Source organism: Calypte anna, chromosome 1 (assembly GCF_003957555.1).
Source record: "Calypte anna isolate BGI_N300 chromosome 1, bCalAnn1_v1.p, whole genome shotgun sequence".
In the NCBI taxonomy this organism is placed as follows: domain Eukaryota; kingdom Metazoa; phylum Chordata; class Aves; order Apodiformes; family Trochilidae; genus Calypte; species Calypte anna.
In genome coordinates this window covers 183652111-183668423 of record NC_044244.1, presented here as the reverse complement: position 1 = coordinate 183668423, position 16313 = coordinate 183652111, and the positions used below count along the sequence as shown (strand labels likewise).

Genomic DNA, 16313 nt, shown 5'->3' with positions numbered 1-16313 from the left:
AAATGGACAGGAACACAGGAGGAAAACCAAAGACAAACGTCCCAGGCTCTCCACTTCAAATCATCAGACTCAATATTACAAATGGTGGCTGTAATGCTTGTGAAGCATAAAATGCACTAAACTGCAGTCTACTGCCTGAGTTCTGAAATGGCTGATTTTTGGGTTCCTGGAACATGACAGAATTTTCTACCAAATTAAAATAGCAATGAGAGGCACTTTCATGTGCTTAGTACACAGTAAGCAAACACATTGTGTTTCATGTGTTAGATAAACAGTTTAAAGAGGATGAGAGGACACAGTGACAGCACTCAATGGCACAGCTTGTGAATTCACTTGCCTGGGTCATTTATTGAGTTCATTTAGTAAGCTGGAGAATAAGGAAGACAGAGAACAAAGTCCTAATCTCACTATGTTTGTAAGAAAAACAGTCCCTTAAGACCTGCAGAGGCACAGTTAGGCCCCACATACTGGGGCTGGCAGGGGAGAGGCGATGACAGGAGGGTCAGGTTGAATGCAGATGAGAGATGAGGAGAGTGGCCATCCTCACTGTACAGTTAAGCCATAAAATTTTGGAGGTCTTTCCCAGCAAAGTTTTTTATTCACAAAACATGTGCTCTCTGCAAAGAGCGAGTTTAAGACTGCTCCTCAACTCTTACCAGCAAGCAATATGCTGCTTTCCACCCCAGGGCCTGTGGGCCAAGTGCCGCTCAGTTGTGGGAGCTGAATAGCTCTGTAAATAACATCTGCTTTTCTTCTTCTGCTGAGGATCCATGTGAGAAAAACCCAAGTACTATGTGTCTTGAGAATATCAGCTATGCTGCTTTTATATTCACCAACCCCAAATTGCACAGCACAGAAAATTACAGATCTGCCACAACCAAACTGCTTAAATCTGCCCAAACTCTGCTGAAACATACATTTTTTTTGTAACATGACTAAGTTGAGTTCCAGACAAAGGAACTCAAGGCTCTCTCCACCACCCTCTGCTCCCCATCCCTCATGATGATGGACATGGCACCCAGGCAGAGCTCTGTTGCTGCACCAGCACCCACCACTGCCCCCCTGGGCATCACTACAGCAGCAGCACCACATGCTCATTGTAACATCAGAGCTTGCACAGTTTTCAGCATAAGTTAACTTGTAGGCTCTGGTGAAAATCATCCTGACTGTTCTCTCCACTTTTTGAGACCAAGAGTCAGAGTAACTGCTAACAAAAATGGGGCAAATCCATGTGCTTTCAGGTATTTTTTTTTTCTGCTTTCAACAGCAAAGGCTTTGCTGTAACAGTCATGGAGGTAGGTGCAATCCCAGTTGCTTCTGATAAACTAAAGAGCCCCAGAGGCTGGGCAATTCAATTGCTTTTCAGAATCATTTCTTACCAAGTGCTTGTGGAAATGCTAAAAGCACTTCTAGAAAATTCTGTAAAATCTTGAATATTTGCCCTCCTTCTACAACAGCTCTGCTAAAGTATACCTTTTAATTCCTCAGACTGAATTAATTTCAATCAGTTCAGTCTTAATAGTATGCAAATTTCAATAATTAGCATTAATGAAAAATTGAAAGAAAAGGCTGGGAAGTTTCTGGGAAAAAAGTGTAAGGTCAGAAGCAAGTACAAAAGCAAGGAAAGGTGAAGAGGTCCTGAGTCACTTGTCCAATATGCACAGCACTGAAGCACATGCTCAGCTCTCAGCATTGATTTCAATTAAAACACGCCTGGCTGTCTCTCTAAAGCTGCACTGAAAGGACTGTCAGGGACTGAAGTTGCAGAAAGGACCTAGTTTTAAGAAACATCTTGAGCATTAACAAAAAATCTAACTATGCACACACAGTATTTAACAGGCTTAAAGCCATCACAAGCTGTCTGCCCAAGAAATTCCTCTCTGGAAATCTTTTCCACTCTGGGAAGCAATGTTACACAAATAAAGGTCTTCCAGGAACACCAGGGAAAGCTTTATTGCAGAAAAAGAATGTGACATGTGACAAAAAAAAGTTTCTGTGGACACTACAGATGATGGAAAGTCTTTGCTTCTCTCTGCATCCTGATTTAGCTGCTCTGGAAGAAGCAGGCATATTGCCTTCCAAGATGGTCCCCAAACTCATATTGCCAGTAACAGCTTGACTTCCCCTCACCATGCCACCACCTTTAATAGCTCATGGCAGAGAGTATTTCTTTTTTTTTTTTTTTTTTTTTTTTTTTTCCTCACAGTAAATTAGCACTCTGTTTCAAAGTTGCAATGGTTTAAGGTCAGCCACAGTTTATCCACTATGTAAATATTAACAGGCCGCTTCTGTATGCATTGCGCTCTCACTCTGGGAAAGCACTTGTGGTGCTGGGAGGTAACTGGCATTACTGACTCTGCTGCTGATCTTGGAACAACAGAGCAGAGCAGAGCAGCAGCTGCCAAGCCCATTAATGCTCAGGGAAGGAGAGTTAGTTTCAGGCTGCATTCTTTTATTTCTGTATGGGAAGCAAACCTACACAAATGGTTCTGTATATTGGTAAAGAAAAATTGACAAAGCAAAACAAGAAAAAAAAAAATCCATGCTATAAGACCCAACAGAGCTGCCAAACTCTATAAATGCAAATTAATTGACAAACAAGATAAGATAAGGAGAGGCTGGGTTTGCAGAAATACTAACAGCCCAGTTCTCTGCATAGATAAGGCATAAGTAACAACATGATCAAGCAGAACTGGAAGCTGAGACTTGAGTATTTTGTGTAAGCAGCATCGCAGCAATCTGCTTGTTGGATCACACAGGCATCCTGAGCCTGGTCTCTCCCACAGAACAAGCAGCCGAATAAAAGAAATATAAACAAAAATTCCATGGATTTACACTGTTTTAGTGAATGTTGGCAAGATTCACCACTGTGCTCTGCTAATGCAAAGCAGTTTATCCACCTGGGTCAATCACCCAGATCAACTGAGCTTATGGTCACTTTTGTTTAAAAGGGGAAACCAAAGCAATTGGGATATAGTAGATTATACCTTGTTAGTATATGTAGAGCTGCCCTTAGGGGTTTTAAAGGAAACTGTAACAGCAAAGAATACCACTGAATTAAAAAAAATCTGAAAAATATAACTGTATTTTTCAATACATTTTTCTCTGTCCATCACACCCCACGACAAAAACACCTACTCACTCACACTTCCCAGAACCTTTCACCTACTGAATGAGATGGGCTTTTTGCCTGGCTGGAACACGATAGAGGTGATAGAGGACAAAAATCCTATTAAAGTAGAATCTGAGTTGTTAGGTAGCAGGATTTGACTGTACAACTGCCTTGTGCTTAAAATATTATAGATGGAATAAAGCCTGCCAAAACTTTCAAGTCCAGCTCAATTTATTATTTGAAAACTCAAAGAGCAATTCAGGTTGGATGGGACCCCTGCAGACCTGTCCTTTAAGCAGGGCCATCCTAGACCCAGCAGGAGACACCCAGGTTTTGGGTTGCAATTTCAGGCCAGTGGCCACATCCTCAAGCATGAAGGTCATGTCAAGGACTCCTTGGCAAACTTCAACACAAGACGGCTCACAACTCACCTGCAGATATCATTTTCAGGCTCCTCCAGGCCAAACTGATTGTCAAAAGCCAGCTGGATCCTGGTGTTCTCTGGGGAGTGGAGTCTCCATGTCAGCAGGAGGTTCCTGGGGTAACTGCTGGGGAAGCGTGGGCTGTGGATGCAGCCGTTCCCTGCCACGCTGATGGTCTCTTCTTTCCGGTACAAGTCTGTGAGGTGATTGCTCTCTGTTAGTAGTCACAACTTGTAGAAATTAGTATGTTGTTCCAGTTACAGGAAGGCAAAAAACACAACAGTTTAAACACAGCACAAATCATTAGCAATTAAAGTTTGGGCTAGGAGCAGTTACTATTGAATAAGAAGTACGGTGTACTTTCTCTTAATTGAACCCCCTTTAAACATTAAGAATGACAGTAGCCAACTATAAACTGTTTATTTTGTGACAAATGTATCACCGCTTTTACACTGATATTGAATATACAATTTCCTTCTCATCACTTAGGTTTTAAAACAGAATTTAAAGTTTAATACAGGCTGCAAGCATGAGAACAAACAAATAAGACAAAGGAAGTATAGAATTAAAACATCCCTGCTTCCCAGATTTGGTGGTCTAGGGAGATATGCCCTCTGAATAAAGCAGCACTAACAAGACTGCAGGAAAGTACTTGCAAGTAAGTCTTAATTTTTTATTGTTTTTAAGTGCTTCCACCTAGATGCATGTGTTGGTTCACATTTTGATTTTATTTATATGGTGTGAATTATTTGCTGTCGATGATCATTAACACAAACAGTTACTCCACGATTACACTGATGTAGCTGAAGTCAGAAACTGCCCCACCATCATATTGAGTAACTTCAGGACAAGCAGCCAAGTCCTTAATTAAAATTCCACAACTTCTGCCTGAGCAAATAGTCAATTTTTCCTAAAGTTTACTTATACTGTAAAGTTTACTTATACTGAGGTAAAGCCTCAGCTGCTGCAAATCTCTGGCTCCAAGGACAAGAGGAACTGTGGCAAAACCCAGATCTGAAAATCAAAATGTCTTCTCAGTTGCAACATGCACTTGTATTGTCCTGCTTTTACTAGAATTTGGATTCCAGCATCAAAAAACTGCAAACAACTTGACTTTTGTGCACTGACAGCTTCAGTGTACTGAAATTTGGAGGATTAGAAGGCTTCAACGCAACACGCAGACCATGAAAATGTTCAGGCCCCACTTAAATCTAAGCCTCCTCATGTGATGTATGGTGATCTAGGGCTCAGTTCAGTTACTCACAGAGATTTCAACACCATTTAAGATGAAGTATGGTTTCCTGCCTGGCCTCCAGGAGGCCAGGGGGGTCCAGCAGCATATCCAGTAGCCCCCAGCAGAAGTCCCATGGTAGCTATGATGTCTCACAGAGCCAGCTGTACATGGCCAAACTGACTTCCTTCTCAACAAGCTGATGATGAGCTACACCCGGACAGGTCCTGAGTCAGTCACCCAACTTCAGTAACCAAATCTCTACTTGCTACAGGAACTTTTATCCTTCCAAGGCCTCTCTATGAGCGCTGGAGTTACAAAACCAAAGTAAGCAACCAGACACAGCCATCTGTCACACACAGTAATCAAAGTTTTCTCTCTTATAATAAAATCTAATGCTTGATTGAAGCTTTATAAGCTCTTTATATGAAGGAAATACATGATTTTAATGGAAAACAGGAATCCAGAGAAATGGTACAAACTTCATGGCAAGTACATTTATTTTTTAGGTTACTTTTCACCGGTTCTTAGCTGTAAATACCTCCCTGCACATAGCTCTAAGCAAAGTGTGGTTGTGTGTCAACAGTTCATTGTACCCTTCTGACAGGATAATAATTCTAGCTCCCAAACAACCTGAAACTTAGAATTTAAAAGTCTGGATTTCTCATAAAACCTATCTCCAAGGAGCTGTTTTTGACATCTTTCTAACATGTTTTCACTAAAGAGATTTTCTCACACCGAGCCACCCTTTCTGAGCAAAAGGCAGCCCTAACTTACAGCCCTAACTGCATAGCTCCCAAAGTGCAGAACTAACCAGTCTTGTTTTGTTTTGTTCTGTTTTGACCATTTTGCACTGGAAAATGGACAATACAGTGAGAAATAAAAATAAAGACTCCTTCACCCATCAGTTTTGTTGCAATTTTCATCAGGAACATCTATGCTCAAGTCTGTTTTCTTTTTTATTTTATTCTTTTTCTTAAAAAGCAGAAAAAAACCAAACCAAAACAAACAAACAAAAAAAAAACCAAACCCAACAGAGCAAGCAAACAACCAAACAACCAACCTCAAACCAAGACACTTTTGAGATTTTTTTGTTTGGCTTGGGTTTGGATTTTGTTTTTCTTTTTCCCTAACCTGGAATGAAACAAAATGTCCAGCCAATGCTAGTGAGTTCCTACTGAAATACTGAGGACCTTCGGTCTCTGAAAATACCCAGTGCACCCAAGAGGATTTTATATTCCACAGAACTATGTTTAAAATGTCCAGGAAAAAAGAAGAAAACAGTTTTGATGAAATCAAATTATGGACTTTTGAATGAAACAAACATTTGCTAGGTCAGAACAAAAGTTACTGTAGTAAAACATAGCAGAACTCATCCTATACCTAAGAGTACTTTGCTCTTCTTTCCTGGACAACAAAATCTTGCTGCTTTGCCACGGTCAGCATGCACTTCACTGTGTGGTTCAATGCAGTTCAGGATTCTGAGGGAAAGGCTCCCTTCTCCCAGCCAGTCCTCATACAGGCTGTACTTTGGGTTTGTAAGCTCCTGATATTACACTGCTGTTAAGTGTGCTCATAAATATACAGGCAAACAAGATCTGTGCACTTTACTCAGCACAACAGCTGAAAAAGTACATTACCAGAGTCCCTGTACCCCCAGGCTATTGCAGCTTTTCATTTATCTTAAACTGAATCCCACACACTGAGGTGCTCCACCTGTAAGTCAGCCCAGCTGACCAAGATCAATGTGGAAACGTAATGCCTGGCAGAGGACTACCCAAGCTGAACAGGTAAATGGAGAAATAAAGATGTACATGTTAAAAAGCTTAAAAATCAAAGCACATTGACTTGGTATTTCAATGAGGAGAGGCTGGAAAGAAGCTTGGGGAAACAGTTTGGTATAGCAAAATAGAAGATATAAAAATATTAGTGTATAAAGAGTTGACTTTTACACAGGGAAGAAAATGTGTTTGATGAGAATGGCCCTACTGTTTCTGTAACTCACACATGATGAAATGCAAAGCCACTCAGAGCCCCCACCTGGCACTGGAGTCTTCCAGACCTCTTAAACAGCTTGATTCCCTCATAACCTCCTTCCCCATGTGCTAAATTACAGCCTGAAGTGGTGCAACTGGGAATGAACCAAAAGCACCAGTTTTCTGAGGGGATTTTCAAGGGGGTTTTGCAGAGTTAACTTGTTGAGCTAGATGTGGGAACACAGTAAACCCAAACTTGGTCTCTGGAGGTTGGCTCCTCCTGAATCATCAAGCATCTAAGAAACAGCTTGAGGAGACTGGAGCAACTCCTCTACTTGTTGTAACAACTAAGATGTGAAACTAAAAGAGAAAACCTTTCCAAGAAGACAAGCATTGCCCACATCAGATACACTGGGAGAACTCATAGAAACCACACTGACCATGGAGAAAACTAGGAAAAAAACCCGAAACACTTTAGAAAAGATGTACACAAACAAAAAGGCAGTGCCTCTGTCAAGGCACTGAACTGTCCCACGTTGAAATGCAATGCAATGCAGCATTATACAATGCCCTGAATGTCACATACTAAGTGTATTCCATAATGCTTTATGGGAGTAAATAAAAGATGACAGTGGGTAATACACTGCCTGCCACATTTACTAAAAAGCATATAAAATCATTTCAACATGAATAAAAGAAGGTGTTAAGTCATAAGGTGAAAAGGCCATTTAAGCAATTTTTAGAAGGAGGATATTCTATATGTCAGGAGTTAAAAAGACACCCTTGCACTGGGGAGGGAAAATATCTCAAAAGATGAGTGGGAAGAAATCTGGGAGACATCCTGAGAAGAGAGGCAGTTCCCTGCAGAGTCTGAACTGACTGGGAAGCTCTACATTTTATTTATCTGAACTAATCTCTCTTTACTTTTCATCTTAATTCTCCCAGAACCACTCATTTTAATCACCATGCTATAATTGATAGTCCAGCTGTCCAAGGCAGAGGAGCTCCCACTTAAGTGCTCAAAGCAGCTGCATTTTCAGGAGTGCTTGTTGCCTTCTCCCTGAATGGAAGGCAGCTGGGTGTCCAAGTGGGAAATGGGAAGTTTAGCTCAATATTCAGAACATGGTGTTTGTCTCAAGACTTTCCTCAGCATGGGTGCCCATCACATCCAATCTCTCTCCTTTCCAGCTAGGGCATGTTCTCCTAATGCTATGCTGCATGAGCAGCAAGATCAGAAAAAAAATTTTTCATCCTGCTTTTACTATGGATGTGCGTGTTTTCTTGCAAGTTTTAGTGATGTATTGACACGTTCTCCTAGTCAAGCTATTCTTAGTCATGACATACCCTACTACAGAAGGAAGTTTGTCTTTATTATCATAATTTAACAGGCAATTAGCTCCTTCACTAAAACAAAACAAAACAAAACCTCAAACTAAAAGGCAATTACTGCTTGCTAATAGCTAATCTGACACCTGTTCTTAGATATCCACTGGGCAAGTAGAGTCTGTAGGAGTCAGTTCCTTCAGAAAGAAGAATTCAGAGAATTACCTTGTCTAGGGACCTAGACAGTAATATAGACTACTTTGTTCCAGTTTTCTAAGGTTTCCGGCATTGTAGCCTTGCTTCCAAAGATGATGTCCTGGGTATAAGTTTGCTTCTGTCTTTGTTCCCCTTTTAGAAGTTGTTGGACAAACTCAATAACTTTGACACAGTGGTAGAGGCCAAAAAGATACCATATTCTGACATGTTTTCTCCCAAGAAATATACCCTCTTAAATCCCAGAGTGTAACCTGATGAGCTCATGCTCTGCTACAGCAGAGTTGCTGGAAGCCACGTGAAGTTCATTTCACCACTCATGGAACTATTTGTTATTTCAGGAAAGAACCTTGGGAGTTTGCATGTGGGAGTTTTCCAGATATAATCCTACTCCCCCCAAGACTGCTCTCTTTGAAACAAATACAGCAGTCAATGGTTTGCCACCAGTTTTTAAACAAATGAGATAACCTTCAGGGAGTATAATAGCTCTTCAGTTCCTTCAGTTGAAAATTAGCCTGATCTAAATAGCTGAACCCACAGGGTGAGAAGTAAAGAACAGTAAAACATTTTTGAGTCCAGGCCACAAATCAGTTCATCCTGGGGACAGGCATGTAAAGCAAGCTGTATTTATGGAAGCCTGTTCAGATATTCATTGACTTTCTTTTCTCTCCCCACTCTCCCGAAATAAGAAGAAACTTTTTTCGCTATCTCTGTGTAAATCAGAGAAAAAAATTACAGACTTCCTGGTCACTATCATGTATCCTATAGCTGGTCACAGCTTGTTAGGAAGATATAAAGATGTAAGCTTGTCTACCTTGTTAAAAATTATTTTTTGTCTGTCAATATAAACAATAAAATGAATCCTAGCCAGTGAACACAACATTACATTTCTGCTGTCTAATGAAGAAAATAATACTATATGGTAGCACTTGTCTTAGACATCCCTGCCCTTCTAGGACAGAAGCCTAACACACCTTGCTTGGCTCTGCCCCCGACATGGTTCACCAGTAGTTGTCCAAGGAGAATACTAAATAAAGGAGAGAAAGGGTTGGGATAACTAGAAATGACACAGGAGTGGCACAACCCTGGCCAGGCTAGAAATGTATATGGCAGCATCAGGCTGAGAAAATGGTAATTCTGCTATAAGGATGCATATGTAAGAGCAGATCAGGCCAATTCAAAGCATTAATTCAGGTGTCTTTCAGCTTTATAAAACTTCAATAGTCCCATTTATTTCAAGATGACTACAAATTAACTTACAGTTAAGTTTATAGTTGAGGAGTTTCATAACTCAAATAAGGGATCATAACTCAAATAAGAGAGCAGCATTTTGATGTCACCTCTATGTTGCTTGTCACCCAGAAACTGAGCAATTAAGAAGTGGACCCAAACCCCATCAGAGTTAATGAAAGATTCTTAGTTTGGCTGGCTTGCCACTGAATTTCAAAGCAGCAGCTCAAGGTCTCTGTTCCTTCTCATGTAAGCTGTCCCCTTCTTTTTATCAGGAGCATGAAAAATACTTCTGGCATCATCAGAGTGCAAATTCAAAGCATGACCTATTCTGTTACTGAGGCAATTTCAAAAGATATTTTGTGCATGTTCAAATGCCAAAGATACCAAATTCAGACCTCACGTGCACTTTGCTCAACCCCCTCTGAATCCCGGAGCCGTGTGGAGATCTTTGCTAGAAGAGTATGTTTTATACGTGTATAGGATATATCAAAGCAATGAAAAATTGAGCTGTAGTTGAAACGCAAAATTACCCAGTGCAAAATACCTGTGCAGAAGGTATCAGAAAATGAAAAAAACCAGATGTTTAAAATTTAATTCAGAGTGGTTAGAATGGTTAATCATCTGCCTGTGCTTCTGTACACAGCAATCCTACAAGTCTTAGCACCATATAGTCAACCTATGGTTTAACAGGACCTCAGCAAAGACCATTTATGAGAACATTAAGTGAGCAATTGATAAGGAAGTTCAGGCATGTAATTCATAGAGACAGCCAATTAAAATGCTTCTCACTATAATAAGTATTTTTAATTTTGCATTTATTAACATCATTTGTACTGTTAAATGGTAATTGCATTTTGAATGCAGTACTGAAGAAACAGTCCTGATCAAAGAAGAGAATGGCCTGGATTTTGGTGAGATGAAGGATGTGACTTGACTTTGTCCCCTTTGGTAGATGCCTTGCACAGACTTCCACAGATGAACACCAAGAAAACAATTTTTTACTTATTTTATGAGGATATCAAACTCTGAGATATTTGCTTCTTGCAGTGACTTGTATTACTTGCTTTTATTTGAATTCTTGATATTTTGTTCTAAGCCAAAGAACATGCTGAATGTCTTACATCAAAAGTGTCTATAGAAAAGTAACATATGTTAGGCCAACATATAAAATACTCTAACTGCTAGTTTTTTCACAGGGGGTAGTGTTGCAATGCATCTCTCTGATGGACTCTTAAACCAAAAGCAAACTGAATGTATTTTTCTCTTGGGATCCCATAATTAAGTATGAAAAAAATATAATGTATATATCAAGAATGTGTAGCTTTAATGATGTGGAATACAACTAACGCAAATAACCCCATTATCATAAGAAGAACACATAAAAGCTTGAGAAACCATGAAAATTAAAGAGAAAAATTATTCCTCATGCTTTAGAGAGCTTAAGGGAAACCTGATAATTGAAGAATTTTGCAGTGAGTGCCGACTCAGAGAAAGCTGGTACAAAACAAACTTATGTAGTGCCTCAGTTTCCAGTTATAGACACAATGCTATTAAGCATGAATATTAACACTGGACTCTGGCTCACATTGCTTTGCAAAGAAATTGTGCATTTCTGTGGATTTAGGCACTCTGATTTTTTTCCTGGTTAGGCAGTGTCTTCAAGTAAGCAGATTTTTGTGGGGAGTTCTTTTCAAATCCATTTGGCACAATGAAAATTTACTCCTTTTTCATTTCCTCTTTATTATTTTGCAAAATTTTCAGTCAAGGACTGTTTGCCTTCAGAAGTTTGGCATGGCTAAAGTCTTAAAAAAGATTTTGTTCTAAGATACTGTTTTAGAAACTGTTTTAGTCAAGAACTCCTAAACCTCCACAAGATGTGGAATTTCCTTAAAGAAAGAAAAATGTGGATAAAAAGAAAGAGAAAATCCAGTCAAAGAGTGAAAGGCTTCTCATGTAAAATATATTGTAGCAGATAGAGAAGTAGTCACTGAGCAGAAGGTCGCACATTGGAACATTAGGCAATAAAAGGAAAAGCTGTTTCAAAAGACAAATCAAAGCAATTTTCTCTTGTAATTTGAGCTTCCTAACCCTCTACTCCAGTATTGAAGATCCAAAATCTCTGGAAGGGAATGAAAAGTAATTTCTTATAATGGAAAGCCTGGAAATGGTGTTCTTGCAGAAATCGTTTCTGTGGCCTGAGTTTGCCATGGGCATGCTTTTAGTCTCTTAGGGTCCATCCATATATCAATTGACAGAACAAATATGAAATTTGAGAGCATATTTCAGACACTTTTAAAGACCTAAGCACCTTAAAGTTACCTAGATCTTTAAAATAGCCCAAAACAACCATAGAGAGTAATTTAACAGTATTAAAATATGATAATCAGTAATCCTTTTATTTTTCTATAGTAGTCTGGCAGATAAAATTGTTGCAAGGAAATAGGAGCCTCTGTTGAGATTATTCTGCTTGCTTCAGAGGATTCAGACCACTTCTTTCTCCTCTCAAAGAGCAGATGGTCTCTGGATGCTGCTTCAAAGTTGGGCTATTCATTTTCCAAGAAATGGTTAGAGATAAAATGCAGAAGCAGTTCTTGGAGCAGGAACTGAAACCTAAGACATATCCACAAAGCAAAGATCCAGCTACTTTTCTACTTTCTACTCCAAGGAACATTGTCCTGGGTCTCTGACAGTTTAGGCCAAGCCATGGCTCCCTGTTTTTCCCCACCTCAGTTTTCTTCTGCTGGAAACCACAGCCCTGGGACAAAGACAGTGCTGGACATCAAGGTCTTTTCCCAGCATGGAGGCAGAACACAAGTAGGGCAAAAGGAACAGCTTTCCATCACTTAGATAAAACCCCTGTGTTGAGAAACACCATTTCCCAAGTCCAGAAAGCTATTTAAGTCATACATACTAAAAGTACTGAGTACATTAAGTGTGGAAGATCTTTCCTGTAAATGCTTAGGATTTTCTCTGGTGGTTTGGCATTAGAATGCTGCAGAGCTGTCACGTGGATAGATACTGCAATTTAACAAAATTTCCAGGCACATTCGTAAAATTCTTGGCTGTGGCCTTCTTTTATTGTTATGATCTTGCAGCAAAGGATCATCTAGACATTTCCTTAGTCCTGCATCAAGGAATAAACTACATCTGAAAAACCAGCAGAGCTCATTTGCTGCCATAATGTAGGGGCCAGTGGCTGGGAAGATGATGCTGGTGTACACCAATGCAGCCCAAAAACTCAGGTGCTGCTACATCACATGCACAGCTGCATCCTGACCACTGCAACCTGAAACCTACGTTGGAAATGGAAGTCGGCTCCAAAAGCTCAATTAACACATGAGAGCTTCCCAAGTCCTTTCTGGAAAGCAGCTGCTTGGCTGGTTACCAAGAGGAAGTGATTGGAAACATTTCTTCTAGGCTGTGTGGGGGTGTTTGGTGAGAAAAAAATAAAAGCCAAGGAAACTGTGTTCAGGCTCTGCAGCCCCTGCAGCCCCTGCTGCAGCCATCCTGCCAGCACCCAGCCCCAGCAGGACTGCCTGCTCACAGCTCTGCAGTGAGGGTGAGGATATCAAGGCATGAGAATCACATCAATTTTAATTCCAGCTGTGGAATTTACCAGTCATTTAGTGACACTTGCTGCATGAATCAAGCCAGCTAGCACAAAACTTCATTTTCTTACTGCTTCTTCACTGCCCAGCACCAGAGGCGCAATGTACAGTGTAATGTAATGTGAATAAAAAAAAATGCAAAAAAAGTGTGAAGATAGACAGAGATAAAGGTAATTCTGAAGTCAGAAGACTATTGCATTAAAGTTCTGTTTGTGGATGTTCCATTGGTTTTGCTCCCTATTCACATGAATATAACATGTTCATTGCCAATTTTGTGGCAGTTGGAGATTCTGATCAATGCTGTGTTGTGCACTATGGAAACAATGTGAGAGATAACCTCTCCTCTGAAAAGTTTACAGCTTGCAAGATAAAGATGGAAGAACTAGGACTAGAGAGTCCAGATAAACATTATTTATATTGTTCAGCAAGCCAGTCATGGGACAAAGAATTCAATATGTCTTTCCAGATTTCTTTTCCAAAGTTCTCACTGAGCAACGTCCTTAGAAAAACTGATTTATTTTTTTTTTACCCAGAAGCTTCCTAAATAAGATGGTAGAAGAGGAATAATATTTTTTTTTAAATTAGTAGGTTACTTCCTCTTTTAGTAGCAAATTAGGTTGCAATAAAATAGAAGACATGCACGGACAATTTTTTCCTGAGAGAAAGGCTTTCTATCCATTTCACCAGTTAAATAAATTCCACGTCATACACTTTCAGCTGAAAAACATCTCATCAGAGCAGGACTGGGACTTTCCACTGCACGTGTTCTCAAACATTTAATAATACATTTCCCTACTCTCAAGTTTCTTAAGTTACAGCCACATCAGGTACTGTATGAGCAGATGAAAACACATTGAAATTATATGGTTAAGATTCCATGGGGAGCAGACATTACGTATCTTTATGTTCTCTACAGAGTTGAGTATATTGTTGGCAAATCAAATAGTAATTAAATAATCCTTCATTTTCATGAGGCTTCAATGAACTCTTACTTTTAAATGGAAAACTGGACTCCCCTGTGTAATCACACTGGAGGCAAAGCCAAACTTCAAAATTGTCCTTTGACTGCGGATTCAGTGAAACGTTTGACAGAACAGGAATTGAGTTACAATGATGAATTCAGCCACCTCCAGCTCCAGATCTCATCATCAGGAACAGAGTATCACATTTCACATGAGATGACACAGTATTAACCAGCAGGCACCATAAGCACTCCCTCACCTTAAAGCTTCCAGAGAAATACGGTTAACCATCCAAACTCCATTCCTATGCTATGGAGACATTCCTGTAGGTGTCAGGGCAGGGGATTTAAAGGAGAAATCTCAGGCTGTGCCTTACTCCTCTTGACCCAAACTGCATATCAAAAAAGCAGAGAAGAATTCAATGGTGGTGGTATGCCCATGGCTGGACAACAGATAGGCCTCTGACATATGAGGGGAACAGGTCCCTGGAAGCATGTGGACATCAATGCCAGGCCACCAAAGCTTGTAGCCTGCAGGTAGCCCTATGCTGAGAAGGTCCACCCTCCATTTGTGTTGGCTGGGAATTCAAAGGGGACTACTTTACTGCTAACTCACCCCAGCTTTGTGCTGGTATTGATCTTGTGCACCTAGGTGAACACCACGTACTTCAGCTCTGTTCACCAGAAAGACACAGAGCTGTATGTTGAGTGTTTAACACAGTTCCAAGCAGCTGTTTCACCAGAGAGAAGCCCGATTAGAGGCTTATGTGACTGAGATAAAAAGGGTGAGAAAGTCCAGTAAATACAGTATTCTCATGTCATTTTATTTTGTGGATACACTGTACCAGAGCTACCGAATGGAGACAGGGACGGACATACACACCATTTTGTAGGAAAACTTCTTTTCCATGCTAACACTCCAAAAGCAGAAGGCTACCTTGGCCATCTTTGGACTACCCAAACATGTGCCTTTTTCTCAGTAAGCTTTGCATATTTCCATGGCATCCAGGATTACAGTCCAGTAACATAGCCTTCAGCATCAGTCCACCTCTACTCATAACAAGAATTGAATATACAGTGGTAGGGCTTGGGGTTTTTTGTCTGTTTGTTTGGTTTTTGTCATAAGTTTCAACAACCTTGAGCCAGGTATTACCAGGTATGACACCAAGAAAAGAAAAAGAATTTCACTATAGCACTGCCTAAAACTATGCTTTGGTCAGTGGTCAGTGTCCCAAAAAAAAAAAGAACAAACCAAAAAAAACCTCTTGCCAGTTTGAACCCTTGCTTAAAAGACGAAAAATGTTAAAGTTCATGTGTTTGATACAAGAAAGGAAAGAAAAAAAATCACCTTGGCAGAACAGGATTAATGATAAATTTAGTGAAAAAAAATTAATTTTTCTGGTTTCTACTTGTTGCAAAGAATTTCAGAGATATTTTTTTGTAGTTGCTTGTTTAAATTTCCAAACTGTCTCAGTCATTCCTGCTCAATTTACCTCAGTCTTTCTAATGGAACCATGGAAGAATAGCCCATCAAAGGCTATAATTTTAAACCTTTTTCGATTCAGAGACTTCATAAGTCCTACTTATGGACACTGAGAAGTACTTAGTAAGATGGACTGGCAACAACTATTTTTGGGTTTCCTTGGGTGAAATGTTCTGGTTTTTTTATAGCTTAGATTGCAATTAAGACAATATCACAACTATGACCCTAAATATCTTCTAGTATAAACCATAATTAAATAACTGGTATCTTTGGTAAATAAGAGCTGTGCTATGTGCTACTAAAATCAGTCATGATTACACAGAAAGCTCTACACTGTTGTCCTATCAGCTGCTGGCCTGTGGATTGATTTACTTGATTTAAAGTGGTTGAGCTTTTTTGCATTCTCAGGGTGCTCCTCAACTCACAACAGCTGCTTCAGTTCTGATTTGTTGCTATACCAAACTTCCTATATGTCAAATCTCTTGTGCTTTTATGAACACTGACTGGCTCTACACTGACCATTCCTCTCCTCTTTGCTTGTATCTGAAGTCAGGCAACTTCAAGGACTGGTGAGATGATGGGCTTGGCTATGGCAGGAGGGCAAGGGACCAAACACCAGCTGCAGGAATATCACACTGAGATCTTTCACTCCACCTCCTTCCCCCACACCACGTGTCCAGCCTGGTCCTTGACAAGATGTGGAGCAGCATTTTGGAGCTGTTGCCTTCATGGCACTCCCCAAGAGCATCAC

The 16313-nt window shown here is 40.1% G+C and overlaps 1 protein-coding gene across 3 annotated transcripts in view; it reads right to left on the bottom strand.

Annotated features, from left to right (window-relative positions):
- Positions 1–16313, bottom strand: part of PDGFD (platelet derived growth factor D) — a 134671-nt gene that overhangs the window by 56075 nt on the left and 62283 nt on the right. For 2 of the 3 annotated variants that reach the window (XM_008500466.2, XM_030469434.1), the window contains exon 2: positions 3544–3748. In XM_008500466.2, coding sequence (XP_008498688.1) covers positions 3544–3748 — 205 coding nt within the window. The remainder of the gene's footprint in view (positions 1–3543; positions 3749–16313) is intronic. The other variant, XM_008500467.2, reaches the window with a different exon arrangement.